We start from the raw sequence: 16,516 nt of genomic DNA, 5'->3' as shown, positions 1-16,516 counted from the left end.
GGTGAGCCATTCTGATCGGCGAGGCTAACTACCTTGCTCAACGATCGCCGGTGTTTCTCTCTCTACATTCTCTCGTCCTTCAAAATGTGTTGCTCAACTAATTGACGGTTGTTGTCATTTATCGACCCACAGCTACCTCCAGATAGGTCTTAGGCCGAATTTAATATGAAAGAAAACGGTTTGCTCTTGTTTTAATCATTCCTCACCGTTAAATTGTGTTAAATTCTGAAACATCTTTTTCAAAGAAAATCTAATGGTTTCTCACCCATCAGTACTATCGCCATTACTCTCTGATTTAGCATCTATTAAAGTTTATACCTTGACTCTTCTAACAATTAAGATATTTCGCCATCAAATAAATCTATTTATTTACATAAAAATTTCAGGTTAAATGGCAAAAATGCGGTCACACAATATAGCTTTTTTTATTTCATCAGGACATGCAGCTGGAACGAGCAGGATTATGAATTCAAGTGAAAGGTAAAAGCATGTGTAAAACTCCTGCATTACGTTTCTACTTTTTTAACATTCTACTCGGAGCAAAAACTAAGAGCTCCAATATTTAAAAGACGAAAAATAAATGAAATTCTGGGAGGATATCCAAACACAGGGTAGTTAACTGTATGACAATAGATTCAAAACGAAAGCAGTAAACCTTTGACACATCAAGCTTGCCATCAGATGGCGAATAAATATTTGGTAATGAAGTTAACAGGAATCAGTTTTTCATCCCATCCAATTTTTACATCCAAATGCAACTAACGAATGTTCTTCCCACACGATTGGCTCCATTCACGAACCACAGCAAGAAGACTTTTGGGCAGCTTGACCAGAAGTTCCTGCCTGATCCGATTGGTTGATCCTGATTGCCTGAGGCTGCACGAACCGAGACAACATATTCATCACGAGATGAAGTAATAATAACAACACATTCTAGAGCTGAGTAGAAGTTGATAACTTTAGTCCATTGAAACAATAGAATAAAGAAAAGAAATATCTCTGTACCTCAGTCTTGGAATCAGATTCTGAAAGCCTTTGCTTGATATCCCTAGCAATTGAAAAGAAAACTTCTTCCACATTCATGTTTGTCTTTGCACTCTGCAGCAGATTTTATCATTTATAAGCGACCCGAACTTACTCCATCCGGCAGAAAATTTCAATTTCAACATCAGAAAAACTTGGACTTACTGTTTCAAAGAACTTAATGCCATATTCATCAGCAAGAGCTTGACCCTTGGAAGTTGGAACAGCCTAGATAGGAAAAAAGGAATAATATCAACAGCATCTAATGGAAACTGTGCATCAGAAAATAAGTACCTGATCAAAGGAGTGAGAAAAACCAAGCAAATTAGTTATACAAACAGACTACGGGAGGAGGTAAAATTTCCATAGGTTGGATGGATGCCCAAGGTTCCATAGAGAGGTGAATGCCCATTATAGAACTAGCCATATTCAGGAAGATGAGAAACTCCAACAGTGACAATTTCAGAATCACAATAACCTACCCTTTTGCTTTCGTCCATATCAGCCTTGTTCCCAACCAAAATCTTATTGACATTGTCAGAAGCATGCTGCTCTATGTTGCGAATCCAGTTCCTGATGTCTGAATGATTCAGTTAAACATTAAATAATAAGTTAAATCTGCCTCACCAATGCTAGATTTGGGCATGAAGCTGCAAATCAGACCATAAAACCAGCTAAAGATTGAAATTTGGAAACAAAATTATCACATCTCTGCTGCAAAAGAAAACCTAAATAGTGCTGAAGGATAGAACATTTGACATAAGCAGGACGCTAAAGCAAGATAGTGAGAGAATTTACTATTGAAAGATGACTCGTCCGTGACATCGTACACCAGCAGAATACCCATGGCTCCTCGATAATACGCTGTGAACAACAAAATTCAAACTTGATTGAGAGGCACACATTGAAAATGAAAAATGAACTTCACATTTGAACAGACCTTCTAATTCAATTCAATCTCCTAGCAATTTTAGTCCAAGAAGTTTGTACAGGGGCGGACTTACGTAGCCGAAGGGGGTCATCAACTGAGTCCCCATCATCAAAAAGTTTCATTGTTATATGGTATAGTACATTTTGAAAAATAGAAGTACGTGTATATACATGTTATTAAATCCCCTTGATACAAGGATTCTCTCCACAACAATGTTCAAGGAGATTCAAGATCTGTATGAGATCTTGTATTCCAATCCAACCACCATTTCCCTGGCTTTTCTTGGACCCCTTAATGAAAATCCTAGGTCTGCTCCTAGCTTGCACCATAACTAAGTACTCTCTCTGTTCCAATTTATGTGGCACTTTCCACTTCTCGATCCAAACTATACTTGTTAATCGGGCCGGGCTGACCCGTTTACAACCCGGGTCAGTCCGGTACTGTAGCATTGGGGGCGGGCTGGGACGGGTTGGGCGGGGAGCGGGTTTCAAACTAACAGTTTTTTTATACTGGTGCACCGGAACCCGCTAACCCGTTAACGGGTTTTTAACGGGCTACAGCCCGGTTCAACCCGGTATCCGTTACAATTTTTTATTTTATTTTATTTTCTGGACCGTTGCCAACGGTCAAATTCAAAAATGACTGTTGGCCAACGGCCCTTTTTTGCAGAAATGGCCATTTCGGCCTACCCCCTTAAGAACTTGCAACTTAATTTGAAGTATTATATATTATTCAATAAAAATATCAAATGAAAGCCTTCGGAGCTTGATCCTTACATATTGCCTATTGGTCTTATTAAATAATTTTTTGTAGCCACTTTCAAATTTCAATTTTAAAATTCAAATTTAAAACTTAAAACTTCAAAGTTTAATTCTAAGCCTTAAAAGTTTGCAAACACTTAAGTATCAATAACATTAAATAAGAAAAACAAAATTTACTTTTAAAAAAAAAAAAAATTAGCCGGCCCGGTTTAGCCCGCTAAGCCCGAACAAGAACGGACCAAAAAACCCGAAAAAGTACAACCCGCTAATTCAGCCCGCTAACAGCCCTGAACGTTAAACGGACGGGCTTTTTTGTGTACAGCCCACCCGTTAAACACCTCTAATCCAAACTATGTGAACTTTAACAAGTATTTTAAAATATAATTTTTCATCATACTGACATGAGAAGATTTGCAACTTACAGTACTTTTCATATGGTTTTTGAATGTCTAAATTTTAAATTTGAAATATCGAGTTGATCTAATCCAATTTAGCTTCAAATACATACATACACACATACAACCACCCAGTAAACAATTTAGCTTCAAAGAATAGCCAAATTGACCCTCAAGAAACGAAGGGTGCCATATATATTGGGACAGAGGGAGTACCACTTAAATGTCATGACTTTCACTATTAGCCACCTACAAGCTTCAAATAAATACAGCCAGTACATGTGATCGCTCAAAACTCAAGTTTTCAAGACAAAAGTTACAAAAAAAGAAGCCCTTGTTTCCTTTCACCAGTGCAAGAAGCTAGCACTCTAGGACATCTGAAGATCCAAAAAAACTTATCTTGTTTCTTTTCACCCTTACAAAAAGTTAGGAACCTATGACATTTACCGAATACACACTAGATTTAGATATACCTGTCGTGATAGTGCGGAAACGCTCCTGACCAGCTGTATCCCAAATTTGTAACTTAATCCGCTTTCCATCAAGTTCAATTGTTCTTATCTTAAAGTCAATTCTGTAAAAGCAGAGCAATCCTGTAAATTTGGAGGAGAAGAGGAAAATGCAAGGCCGAGAAAAGGTTGAGAGAAAGCAGTAAATAGTGCATAAGGTATACAATTTATTAGATTTTTCAAAAATGATGATTCCCAAACTAGACAGTTCATCTAGCTTCCTGCATAAGAGAGCATAATTTTCTACTTTTTTGGCCAAACATGGTTTTTCCTGCTACCAATCAAGATTGATGTGTAACTTCTTCACCAGTTTCTTAATATTCTGCCCTTTATTCGACTAAAAAGAGAGCCTTGTCCAAAATAAAAAAACTAACTTATGACATAATACTGTGGTAATCCCAAAAGATGCATTTTTTGTGTTTCAAACACAATCTAATTAGTACTTCCAGAGGAGGGAGGGAGGGATGGTCGAGGATACAAACCCAATAGTGGTGATGAAACTTGTTGTGAAGGAACCATCTGAGAACCTCAGAAGCAAACAACTCTTTCCCACACCTACAAATAAAACCATCATAAAGTGCAAGGAACTGATAAAAGATGTTATACATAGAAAATATTTCCTTTGTGGCAAATTTCGTCCCTCTATTTTGAAAATCAATAACTAACCTACTCAATCATGAATGAAATGAAACTGTTACATTTTCCTTCCAATTCAACCGTGAGCCTCATGTATTTAGAATGAGAGTTTGACCATATTTATCCCCAATTTCCCTCGATAAATCTGGACAAAATGACCATCCTCACTCCTCTCGTTAATATATTTCACATTTTTAACTGTAATACTACCAAAATAAGTATTAAAAAAAGGTCGTGGTCTTAACTTTCATATTCAATTTTTTCCCCTTAGGCTTAAATTAGTTACAAATATATTAACTACAAATACTCTCATGGAAATTTTTATCTTATGAAAAGTTTTTCCCTAAAAAATCTGCAGTACCTGAAGTTCAACCTGTAAATAATAGTACTCCTAGTTACTTTCTGAATATAACAACTTACTAGAATTGTATTTTCAACTAATTCCACAATTATCATAAGAGGGAACTTTTAAGTTTCAGCTACTTCCTAAAAATTCAAGATTTAATTCGTAATTGAAGATGCAGTTACAGAAGAGGCATGAAGGGGGTGTGGTCGTGGAATAGGGTTCGGTGTTGGTTATAGTGGAAAAAGGGAGAAAATGAAAAGGAAACGAGAAAGGGGTATTGTGGTGTTGGTGTTGTGGGGGGAGATACATGAGAGCCGGAGTGAATATTAAAGGGAGTTTTATGAATGTAACGTCGAATATCTTGCAATGCCTTACAAAATCATTTAACAAATCAAGCATTTTGATAGAAGCTGGTCAAGCTTATGAATAGCACCAAATTCATCAAGATCTAAGTGATCCACGAAGTATAGTGAAAGTATTAACGCCCATAGATACTGCGGTGGGCAGTATACCAGTTTTCTTAATTGACTTTGACAGAACGCTATCCCAATCCATATTTTAATGTTTTAAGAGATTGTAACAACATTTTATCTAAGATGGCATCAAAAGATGAAAGAGTACTTAAATTTTGAATATATAATGTTTTGTGCATCAAACTAACCTTTCAACCATTACTTAAATACATTTCTTCCACCTTCATTATTAAAAAAATATATAAATCAAATTAACATAATCATTCATAGCGATATGTCAAGTAACATCTTAAACTTCGTGTCCAATCATATAAAATGTGAAGCACAGAGTAACAGAAAAAGGGAAAAGAAAGTGTTTCTACTAATGTAGGATACATAGATAAACTTATTCCAGACAAACAATTTTTATGTGCGTTGTTCACTATATACCACTTTTTTTTTATAACTGTGGAGTCTGGGCAAGCATGTGCGCACCTCGATTAATACCACGGGATATTGGCACCTCCACGAACAACAGGTACCAGATAACTTTACCCACCAAAGCTCGAACAGATGGAAAAAAATCACCTACTGTTTTTGTTTTGAACCTGAGACCTTAGGTTCACAACCCAACTTCATTGATCACTAGGCCACACCCTTGGGTACAAAACATCTTAACTAAATCTCTCCAATTTCAAGTAAATATCCAATTTGTCCCCGTCCCTAAGCTCCAAATTTTGTTTTTTGTTAATCTTATTTGCTTGAAAATGGGTACATAAATTAAAAAAAATTGAAAACAAAACGAGTAAAAAAGAAAAAGTAAAACTAACCGCTATCGCCAATGAGGAGGAGCTTGATAAGATAATCATAATCTGCTCGTGCCCTAGCTGGTGGAGCTGCCATCGTCTTCTCCAATAGATGTCTGAATCACCAAATGCAAAACCCTAGAAATCAGAAAATTGATTATATCATAAATCAATTTGCATTTTTTGTTTTCGTATAGAAAAATAATGAAAGTTGTAAATTAAATAAAGTTAAATATACGTACCAAGAGATAGGGACCAGAAATGTGAGAGAAATACAGAGGTTTTTGAGAAGGTCAGAAAGTCGTCGGCAACATTTGGCTGAAGGGGAAAAATGGTCAGAACAAGAATATACGAAGCCCGGGTGGGGTTAAGTATAGTTTCTTGTCTATGTTTAGGACTAGTGGTTATTGGTATTTGTAATCTTTGGGAATTGGACCATTTCTTCCTCCAATTCTCTTTTTTAAAGGAAAAACAAAAGAGTTTTTTTTTTTATTATTTTCTATTCGGTATTTGATACTGGCTTGGTTCAATACTGTCTGTCTTCGATTTTAGGGCTAGTTTGGTACGAGAGATAATGAATAATTAATTTTAGAATTAAATTTGTGATGAGTTTATCCATATTTAGTTGGAATAAAATTATGGTAAGATTAGTTATTCTCGAGATTGTAATATTTTCTTTATCCTCATACAGGAGGGTGGGATAATGAATCACGGGATAACTTATTTCCCAACAAATAATTTCTTAAAATGTTATACCAATACCATACATAATTAAAATCGATACCTTTTTTATTCGATTTCAGTTCATTCGGTTTGGTAACTTCGTTTGTTCGGTTCGAATATTAACTAGTGCGTAAAGCCATAGACTTTAATATTTTTAAGTAATGTATTCACAAATATAAAAATAAAACTATTATAATATAGTAAAAAAAAATAAGGGAAACCAAAAATGTTAAACCTAGATAGGAGAAAGGTTGAAATTTAAGTAGACAACCAAAGAAAAGGGAAAAAGACATGTATAGTTGAAAAGAAATGGTAAAGGTTTAAGAAAACTATAAAAATAACGAACTTTAATATTTTATGTTATAATTAATTATATGTGTATTGTATAGCTTAGTATATATTTTGGTACAACATTGGTATTTCAGTATTTTATTTTTAATTACTGAATACCATATTTAATACCATTTTTTTTAAAACTTAAACTGAATAGCATACCAAATACTAAATATCAAATATCAAATACTAAAATTTTCGATTTCGGTACACTAATTCGATATTTACCAAATTATGCATAGCCCTAGCTTGGAGTCCTAATTTAAATTTGCATCGAAAAGTACGGGCTTTAGTTATGTCGATAGTATTAGCTTTAGTTATGTTAAAATACAAATTGGAGCCAACTATAAATGATCGTTTATGTGTTTGGCCTTAGTCACATTAATATATATATATATATATATATATATATATATATATATATATATATATATATATATAAAACCAAATGAGCATTTTACAACTATAAAGTTACCAAAATGTAACTACTCGATAAAATAATATGTATATGACATCCCATTTTTTTGTTATGAAGGAAACTACCATGGCATAATTGCTAAAAGGTAGCTCCTAGTAACAAAATAATTTTTCAAAAAAAAAAATGTTTCTCAAAAGATCGAAAGGTCCTTGTATTATTGGAAGTGTAAATTTACGGCAAAAAGTTTTCCGTAATTTATCTATCTATATTATTATAAAAACATGAATACAATATTGATTTACCAAAATAATTGATCAATAAATAATTCAAAATTGGATAAAATCGTAATTTTTAAACTTTACCTAATATTAATCGAACTTTATATTGAACGAGAATTATGTCCACTTAGAATTTGGGTAAAAAATTGTGGATTGATTTTATTCCTATTCACATTAAGTATGGTAAGACTTTTACGACGAACACATCACTCTTATATTAACCATATAGGCTGACAAGGTAATAAAAAAGAATTTATACTTCTGTAGACAATTTGGCAAATATAACATACAAAGAAGAGAGTTCTATGTACCTCTTTATTAAGCATTGCGGTCTCTGAATGCTGATTTGGTGCCCAACAAACAATTCCTACTAAATGATCAATAAAGCTTTACCTATTTATAGAATGAAAATAATATAATTAATTAATTTGGCATTATTTTTTACTAAGCAAAGGAAATAACCTATGCTAATCATGACCTTTCTTTTGAAAAAATGGTGCACATTACGCGGGAAGCCATCAGGCTTAGATGATTTGTGCAATATTTTCTATGTTTGGTAGACTAGCGGTAACAGTTTGAAAGGTTTTATAAATTTTACTATGTGCAATATAATCCCTTTATGAACTCAAAAATAAACAAGACACGTGGTTAGCAAACCAAGTTAAAAAAATATGCAAATTTGTTCGCTTATGTCCCTTTTAATATATTTTTAAATAAAAATTCATACGCAATCCAACTTTTAGTAGAAATAAAAGACTTTGTTGGAAACGGTAACTGCAAAGGACAACAAATCTGCATCTCATAGAGTAAAACAATCCATCAACAATTTCTCAGAGATAAATCATCATAGAGGTCAGGTAAATATACAAAGTAGCATCTTTAATATCTTCATATGTAACATTCATGAAATTATCAATATTTTTCTCCTTACAAGTATTCGCCTATTTTGCGTGAATCATTAATTAGTCGCGTATTGTTATACGGTCCTAATATCTGTAGTATTATTTCATACCATAATATGACTTTTGTTTTCTCATCTTTCTCTTCTCATGTCTGGAGTGTTACGTGTGAGGAATGTAAATATTTTATTATTATTTTCTTTACTTTAAATTTACATTATTTATTGATGTATGTTTTAGGCATTATTGTAAAACTTCGATGTGCTATATATTACTATCTTAATATACAAATGTGCTCATATGTATCAAAGACCGCAGAAGCAGAGCCAGAATTTTGAGTTTATAGTTTTTAGATTTTAAAAAAGATAATTTATTGCGTTCTGAATGAATTATTTATACATATTAAGTGAATCTTTTAATATAAATATAAAATTTGAGTCAAAATTAATTAATTAGTTCTACCAAACCCGTAAGTAGAAGGCTAGGTCTGACCCGGCAAAGGAAACAAATATCGCCGTGCATGTATCTATATACCTAACCATAATTGAAACTGATTATCTCTTAGAGTTATTACGTATGTTCTTGGCTTCTTTCATAATTTTCTTAACTTTGTAATTTGTATTGTTTACCCGTGTTATCTTCTTCATGAGTTCTATATTTTAGAATCTTTTGAATCTTTGAAAGCCAATGCTATCAAATATATTTTAGCTAAATTACAGGGGCCCAAGGGTCAAGCCACTAAAGCAAACGTTTTAAGCCTCCAAATTTTGAAGGTCCCAATTTTTGTTTTATTTTTTTAGTCGTATTTGTATTGAGACCCCGACTAATCTAGATTCGTACCGCGTAAGACCTAGTAAAAGAGAGAACACGTTTTAACAGGATTTTTTTTAACCACAGGACTCGAACCCAATATATTTAATTAAGGTAAGTTGGATCAAATATATCTCACAACAATCTTTAGAGACGGGGTCTAAATATATTGGGTATGTTAAAATAAAAAATAAAATATTTTATAAAAATTCAAGATAACTTTTAATTTAGTAGTGATGTAACCATTTGAGAAAAAAAATGCAGAAAGAGAATCACTCCCCCTAAACCCTTGTCGCGAATATAAAACTTTTCATTATTTAAATTTTACGAGTGACATCATTAGCGAGGTTTCTATATGAATTTGGTTCTATTATTTAAGATCAACAATATCTTAGGAGAGACTAAATTATTTATAAAAGAAACTATTAACAACTAATGTTAGGCCAAAATTTTATACTTTTAGCACATTATTCGTCATATATTTTGTTGGTTTAAGTGAGCTATTATGCGACAATTGCGCTAAATTGTGTTGTTCTATGTGTAGGAATATCAAAATGAATCAGCGATGTTATGATAATTTTTTTTCCCTTTTGAAATGCCTCAAATTAAAAATTGGCTTTAGGCCACCAATCTTCTTGGGCCGCCACTGCTAAATTATTATTTTATGTTCTTCTCCCAGCACTTTCTGCATGTTATTTACTTATGTACTAAGTGATGTTGTCGTTCAAAAATCATTGCTTGGTTGACACCGAATATTTTGAGACATGGGGTAGAAAATACAATTTTCTGAAAAAAATGTAGAAAATGTATATTGTCTAAAATTAAAGGCAAAATGGCCTCGAAACCACTTAAAACTTGTACCTGTTTATCAACCTAGTAAATAAACTTATAATTTTTTCATTTGAACTTACATCTACTTGATCAAAACCCATATTTTAAACACCTCCACCAGAGCGTGAACCTCAATTGCGCCGACAAGGATTGCAAATCACATGCTAAACATTTTATTATTTGACATGTGTAACTAGTGAGTCCCATTTTTAAATATTTTTTAAATTAATTTCTGAAAATTTTAAATTCATTATCATTCTCTTAATCTCTTCTTCTCCAGCTCTATCAAAACAATTCCAATGGTGAAGCAAAGCACCATCAGAAGGTCCAGAACCACCAACTTCATCTACCAGCACCATAAGCTCCAGCCATAAATACTAATTAGACATTTAGACCTATCACCAGAAAAGAAAAAAATACCAAATCAACCACAACAACCTTTAGCTACTCCAACCGATAAAATTTCAATGTCAAACTCAATTTCAATGGCGCCGGCAAAATTGGAAAATTCCGCCAATGCAAACTATGATTTAGTGATTTCAACAAAAAGAAAAAATGCTCTAACCCTCAAAAATATTTCTTTTACTCCAATTATCAACCCCAATATACATTAGTATTTATCACCACTGCCACCACCATTGTAAACAAAGGAATATATGGATGGGAAGAAAGGGGTGGCGGTTGAAATGCAAGGGGAAACACATCTGGCGAGGAAGGGATTAAGGTGCTAGGATGGGGGGAGGTGGGTGTGGAGAGAAAGAAAAGAAAAGGGGAGGGAGAAAAAGGAGGCGTGAGGGATATGATAGAATTTTTTTTGTTCTTTTGGGTCTTTCCTTTTTATTTTTAATTTCTATTTCTGATTTAAGTATTTTATTTTAATAAAAATTTATATTCACGCGTTTTTTGTGTGTGATTGACAAGTATTATTACCACGTCATTTACATCACTGCTACATAAGCACGGTCAACGGTCAGATGTATTTATTAATGTGCAAATAGTTAACTTGAGGTGTTCAAATAAAAAAATTATAAGTTGGTTTACCGGATTGGTAAATTGGTACAAGTTTAAGTAACTTTTAGGCCCTTTTGCCAAAATTAAATAAAGGTTCTTTTTTAAATATTAAGTTGGACGTTTTACTAGCAAAAGATACGTACATAGAAACTAGTAAGAATAAAAAAGTCAATCAACCAACATCAACCATGAGAGCAAAAGCATTTAAACTCATATATTACAATTTCAATTATGATCATTTTCAATTATAATCGTAAAGTCTCCTTTAATTAGGGATAATAAAAGAAAATAAGAAAAATGAAATGTCATTTTAAAGCGCATTCAAGTGCATCACGTCACCGGAGTCCGGACATATCTTAGGAAGTAGCACAATATTTTGCAAAAATTTTAGGAAGTAGCACCATATTTTGCAAAATTTTATATGAGAAGCTTTTGAAACTCTTGAAAATATCTTGGAGTAAGAAAACTTAGACCCCATCTTTTAGGTAGGCACAAAATATATAAAATAAACAATAAAAAAATTGTCGATGTCATATGTCACACTTGCTCATCGGTCAATAGTTCTTAATCTACCAAGAGGAATTCTTTTCATAACCCCGATACATTTTATATGCATATACTAGAATAACATGATAAAAATCAAAGATTATGTCCAATTTGAAGTTCTCCTCATCAAAACTAAAAAATATTTTAAATATAAATAATAAATATAGCTTTCGTTTTTGTTTTATGCTAGCGTTTAACTAGGAACAAATTTAATATGCTTTAATTGATATATAATAAAATATTAAAGTGCTAGTAGTTTATACCAATAAAAAACTCAATATTTTTTTATAAATGGAGTCTAGGGAGGGTAAGATATACACAACCATATCCCTAACATAGAAGGGCGGAGAGACTGTTTTTGATAGACAGTTGGCTAGAAAAAGGATAAAAAAGAGAGAGTAAATATCACATTAAAGCTAATGAGTGAGTAATTTAATACAAACTTACTTATAAATTCTTCAAATTTGTGAAAGGCGAAACTTCTTTTGGCCAAATTTTTGTTGAAGTCAAATTTTAAAAAAGTTTAGCCACAAACCTTTTCACCTTATTTTCATTCCAAACGAAGTATTTTGAGACGTGTTAAAATGAAAGAAAAAAAAGCATATCACATAAATTTAGAGAAAAAAAGATAAAAAGGAAAAGAAAGGAAAAAACAAGGACCCTTCTTCTTCGTATCCGGTCTCATTATCGACAAGAAAAGACCAACTTTATCGGAGCCCTAGATTTTCTCCTCTCTTCAATCCGATCTCTCTCCTTCAAAATCATGGTTAGTCAATACTCTTTTTTCGTTTTAACTCTTTGCGTAAATGTAAATTTTATCTTTAAATTTTCCAGTTTAGCTACTAGTTCGATCTGTTAAAGGAGATGCATAATAGACACGATTTCTAGACTTTTAATGAAATTTACAAGTTAGGTTGCCGATTGTTTTAATGTTTTATGGATCTGATTTCACTTGATACTATAGATTGATGAATATTAGGTGTTTTTGTATGACACTTTTCTTTTCTGCTTGTGAGATTTTTTGATAGGCATTAATCTCATTTTGAAAGTCCAGCTTTAGATCTTTGTTTCAGTAGCCAGTTGGTTGTGGTGATTTTTTTTTAAAAGTATTTAACTCAAGGGTATGGCATAGCTAGTGATGGCAAAATGGATGCAATTTGCAAGTATCCGCCTATATTATCCGCTAAAAAATGGGTTGGATACGTGAAAGTGGGTCAAATATGGATCAACCCATATTATCTGCTCAAAAAAATGGTTAACACCAGCGTGTCGAAAATGGGTGTCGCCCAGTGATGCATACCAAGTCATTGCTTGAATGATACGAATGATTTAACCAAGTCACCAAGGGCATACCGCAATCACAGTTTATTTTTTTTTTATTTTTTTTTAAAAAATTCATTTAATTTCTCTAGTTTACTCCCAAGTGAAATATGCAATTATAAATGTACCATTTCCTTTCAGTTTTTCATTAATTTCAATTTAAGAAATAAATCTTTAAAACAACAACAAACCAGTGTAATCCCATAAATGGGGTCTGGGGAGGGCAGTGTGTACGCAGACCTTACCCCTTAGAGATAGAGAGGCTTCCGATAGACCTCGGCTCAAGGAACAGTGGAAGATAAAGCAACCAAATAGCAAATAATAGTAGCAACAATGTAATATGGTAACGGGCGAAAATGACACAACATGTAATAATAAAGAACCATGACTAAGAAATTACAAAAATAGTCCTAGTGCTACTGGTAAGCCTAGGAGGAACACACTACTATCTGTCAACCTACAACCCTAATCCTCGACCTTCACGCCTTCCTATCGTGGGTCATATCCTCGGTAAGCTGAAGCAATGACATGTCATGCCTAATTACCTCTCCACAATACTTCTTAGACCTACCCCTTCCTTTCCTTAGACCCGCCATGGACAATCGCTCACACCTCCTGCGGAGTATCTATGTCTCTCCGTAATTTCATATTGAAACGAGGTATAAATTGAATTATGCTAATAGGTCAATATCATTTATGCAAAATTCTTTGTACGTCATACAAATGAATATCATTGTTATCGATATTAGTCTTTATTTGTTGATACGTGGATATGAATTCATGTGTGCTACCAGATATTGCAGTTTAAGAGTTTGATCACTAACCATCTGTTCCTCCTTTGATGAGCAGCCTTGCTAATGTATTATATGAGTTTTATTTCAGTTGTATTTTTTCAATCAAATCTTAAGTTACTTTAACTGACTTGATTGTTGTAATGGGTTGTCAAGTATCAATATATCATGCAATGTGGAGTTGATGGATTCCGTTGCTCTAAGTAACTTCTATTGAAAAGCATACAGGAATGTCTTTGCTTTACTTGAATGATCTTTAACTGCGTTTTGTTTGACTGCATTGAACTTGCGGCTGCAAACTTATGTAGTCTGCCGTTTGGACAAACATGTGTTGTGTTGACAACATATGCTGAGGCTAGGAATTCTCCCAAAAAATGATACTCCCTCTGTTTCTAAAAGATTGACACTATTTCCTTATTAGTCAATTTCAAAAGATTGGCACCTTTCAATATTTCTTTAATAGGAAGCATTTATAACCACGCAAATGCTATGGCAGGTTTAAAACCATAAATTTCAAAAGTTTTACAGTCACACTAATGCTATGGCTTATTCAAGACCACATATCTCAAAAGGCCTGTCCTGCATGCACAATCGTCCCATGTGAGTTTGACTATGTAACCCTTCTATGTCTGGGCATGTAGATATTATTCTTGGTAGGACTTCTGCTTATTTAAAAGTTCAGGGTAAATCTCAGGTCCCACAATAGGAGATGTCTGAGAGATAAAATCTTTGATTTATTGGATAAATTTCTTGCTCGGATTTCACTTGGAAGAATTGAAATTTTTTTGAGTAAAAATCATTATTTCACTTGAAATACTCCTCGGACTAATTTTTGAAAGTCAGATTTAAAACAGACCTTGATGTGCAAATCATGTATGTCCAAACACCTGCTATGTTTCTGCCTGTGCTTTATTCTGTTCTGAGTTTTATTGAGGTTCGAACACCAAAAAGAATCTATGGCTTTGTGTTGACTTGATGTTTTTGGAACGACACTGGCCTTGAATATACGGTTTTTCTGGTGCCGGAATACTTGTACCTTGGAAGTTGCATTTCGAGTTTGTATTAATTTCATTGATGTGATAGTAAGGTCTCACAGGTTGATGCCACTGTCCCCTGTATTTTGTTAAGTTACTCCTCCCTCTAGGTGGTAATAAGAGACTAATTCCAGATTAGCCTCAACTTCTATGGCAATTTCAATATCTACTTGTGGAGGAGTTTGTTCCGCCATCTTCGTTTTTTGTCATTAAGAAAAGAGTAAAAGATAAAGAAAATGAAATCATCTTTTTGACTTATTATGCATACTGGTCTTTTTAATTAACATCTGAAAAATAATGTATTCTGCTCTTCTGAGGCAGAAGAATAACCAACCTAATTTTTGTTAAGTTGAAAATGCAATTGTTTTCTTTCTCTTGTATATGTTTTCTTCACAATCATTGGATGGAGGACTTTTAAGTGGGAATTGTAAATTCTAGAAGAAATGAATAAGACTTGAAAATCTGAAATACTGGAGGCTGTGGGTCCTTTCTTTGTTCTTCTATTTGTTGATTCTATTTCCTTTGGGGGAGGAGTAGCATCTGGAAGAGTCATTAGACTGATACAGGGGTATTTATCCCATCATTATTCCCTGTATTTGTATTACATTTGGGGTAATGTTGTATGTCGTACAAATTGTAGGCTAACGCAGCATCTGGGATGGCTGTGCATGACGATTGCAAGCTGAAGTTTTTGGAGTTGAAGGCAAAAAGAACTCACCGGTTCATCATCTATAAGATTGAAGAGAAGCAAAAGCAGGTTGTTGTGGAAAAGCTTGGTGAACCAACTGAAAGCTATGAGGATTTCACCGCAGGCCTCCCTGCTGATGAGTGTCGATATGCTGTCTATGACTTTGATTTCACGACCGAAGAAAACGTCCAGAAGAGCAAAATATTCTTCATTGCGTGGTAATCCTTTTAAAAGTATATATAGTGATTTAAACTTCCATCTTGCCTGTTTATATCTTTGCCTGAGGGGGTGACTTTTTGTGTATCTTGTTGAAGGTCACCTGACACTGCAAGAGTGAGAAGCAAGATGATTTATGCAAGCTCCAAAGACAGGTTCAAGAGAGAGCTGCAAGCAACTGATCCTACAGAGATGGAAATTTTTATCTTATGAAAAGCTTTTCCTTGAAAAATCGGCAGTACCTGAAGTTCAACCTGTAAATAATAGTACTCCTAGTTACTTTCTGAATATAACAACTTACTAGAATTGTATTTTCAACTAATTCCACAATTATCATAAGAGGGAACTTTTAAGTTTCAGCTACTTCCTAAAAATTCAAGATTTAATTCGTAATTGAAGATGCAGTTACAGAAGAGGCATGAAGGGGGTGTGGTTGTGGTATAGGGTTCGGTGTTGGTTATAGTGGAAAAAGGGAGAAAATGAAAAGAAAACGAGAAAGGCGTATTGTGGTGTTGGTGTTGGTGTGTGTGTGTGTGTGTGTGTGGGTGGGGGGGGGGGGGGGGGGGGGGGGAATACATCATACATGAGAGCCGGAGTGAATATTAAAGGGAGTTTTATGAATGTAACGTCGAATATCTTGCAATGCCTTACAAAATCATTTAACAAATCAAGCATTTTGGTAGAAGCTGGTCAAGCTTATGAATAGCACCAAATTCATCAAGATCTAAGTGATCCACGAAGTATAGTGAAAGTATTAAC

The 16,516-nt window shown here is 33.7% G+C and overlaps 2 protein-coding genes across 3 annotated transcripts; one reads left to right on the top strand and one right to left on the bottom strand.

Moving 5' to 3' along the window:
* Nucleotides 1–612: 612 nt before the first annotated feature.
* LOC104096016 (ras-related protein RABE1c-like) lies at nt 613–6,289 on the bottom strand. 2 transcript variants are annotated; one of them, XM_070199562.1, is made up of 9 exons: nt 6,102–6,289; nt 5,884–5,997; nt 4,102–4,174; nt 3,584–3,684; nt 1,822–1,887; nt 1,506–1,603; nt 1,189–1,251; nt 1,006–1,098; nt 613–876 (listed from the first exon to the last, which is right to left on the bottom strand). In XM_070199562.1, the coding sequence occupies exons 2-9, from the start codon at nt 5,954–5,956 to the stop codon at nt 793–795; spliced, it is 651 nt and encodes a 216-aa protein (XP_070055663.1). In that variant the 5' UTR covers nt 5,957–5,997; nt 6,102–6,289; the 3' UTR covers nt 613–792. The 2 variants fall into 2 exon arrangements, with proteins under 2 accessions (XP_070055663.1, XP_070055664.1); XM_070199563.1 differs by having other exon boundaries at nt 5,884–5,975.
* A 5,971-nt stretch (nt 6,290–12,260) lies between these two features.
* LOC104088808 (actin-depolymerizing factor 2-like) lies at nt 12,261–16,116 on the top strand. The gene is made up of 3 exons (XM_009593546.4): nt 12,261–12,474; nt 15,494–15,759; nt 15,856–16,116. Exons 1-3 carry the CDS (start codon nt 12,472–12,474, stop codon nt 15,968–15,970), a joined length of 384 nt encoding a protein of 127 aa, XP_009591841.1. The 5' UTR covers nt 12,261–12,471; the 3' UTR covers nt 15,971–16,116.
* The last annotated feature ends 400 nt before the right edge of the window (nt 16,117–16,516 follow it).

Source organism: Nicotiana tomentosiformis, chromosome 4 (assembly GCF_000390325.3).
Source record: "Nicotiana tomentosiformis chromosome 4, ASM39032v3, whole genome shotgun sequence".
In the NCBI taxonomy this organism is placed as follows: Eukaryota; Viridiplantae; Streptophyta; class Magnoliopsida; order Solanales; family Solanaceae; genus Nicotiana; species Nicotiana tomentosiformis.
This window is presented reverse-complemented; position numbering and strand designations above follow the sequence as displayed.

Bases quoted from the DNA above. Each gene is read 5' to 3' on its own strand.
- LOC104096016 (XM_070199562.1), bottom strand. From the start codon at position 5,956: ATGGCAGCTCCACCAGCTAGGGCACGAGCAGATTATGATTATCTTATC. The intron at 3,685-4,101 runs GTTTGTATCCTC...CTGCTTTTACAG, and splicing joins AGTTTCATCACCACTATTGG to AATTGACTTTAAGATAAGAA. The intron at 1,252-1,505 runs GTAGGTTATTGT...TTTCCTATCTAG, and splicing joins ATATGGACGAAAGCAAAAGG to GCTGTTCCAACTTCCAAGGG.
- LOC104088808 (XM_009593546.4), top strand. The intron at 15,760-15,855 runs GTAATCCTTTTA...ATCTTGTTGAAG, and splicing joins AAAATATTCTTCATTGCGTG to GTCACCTGACACTGCAAGAG.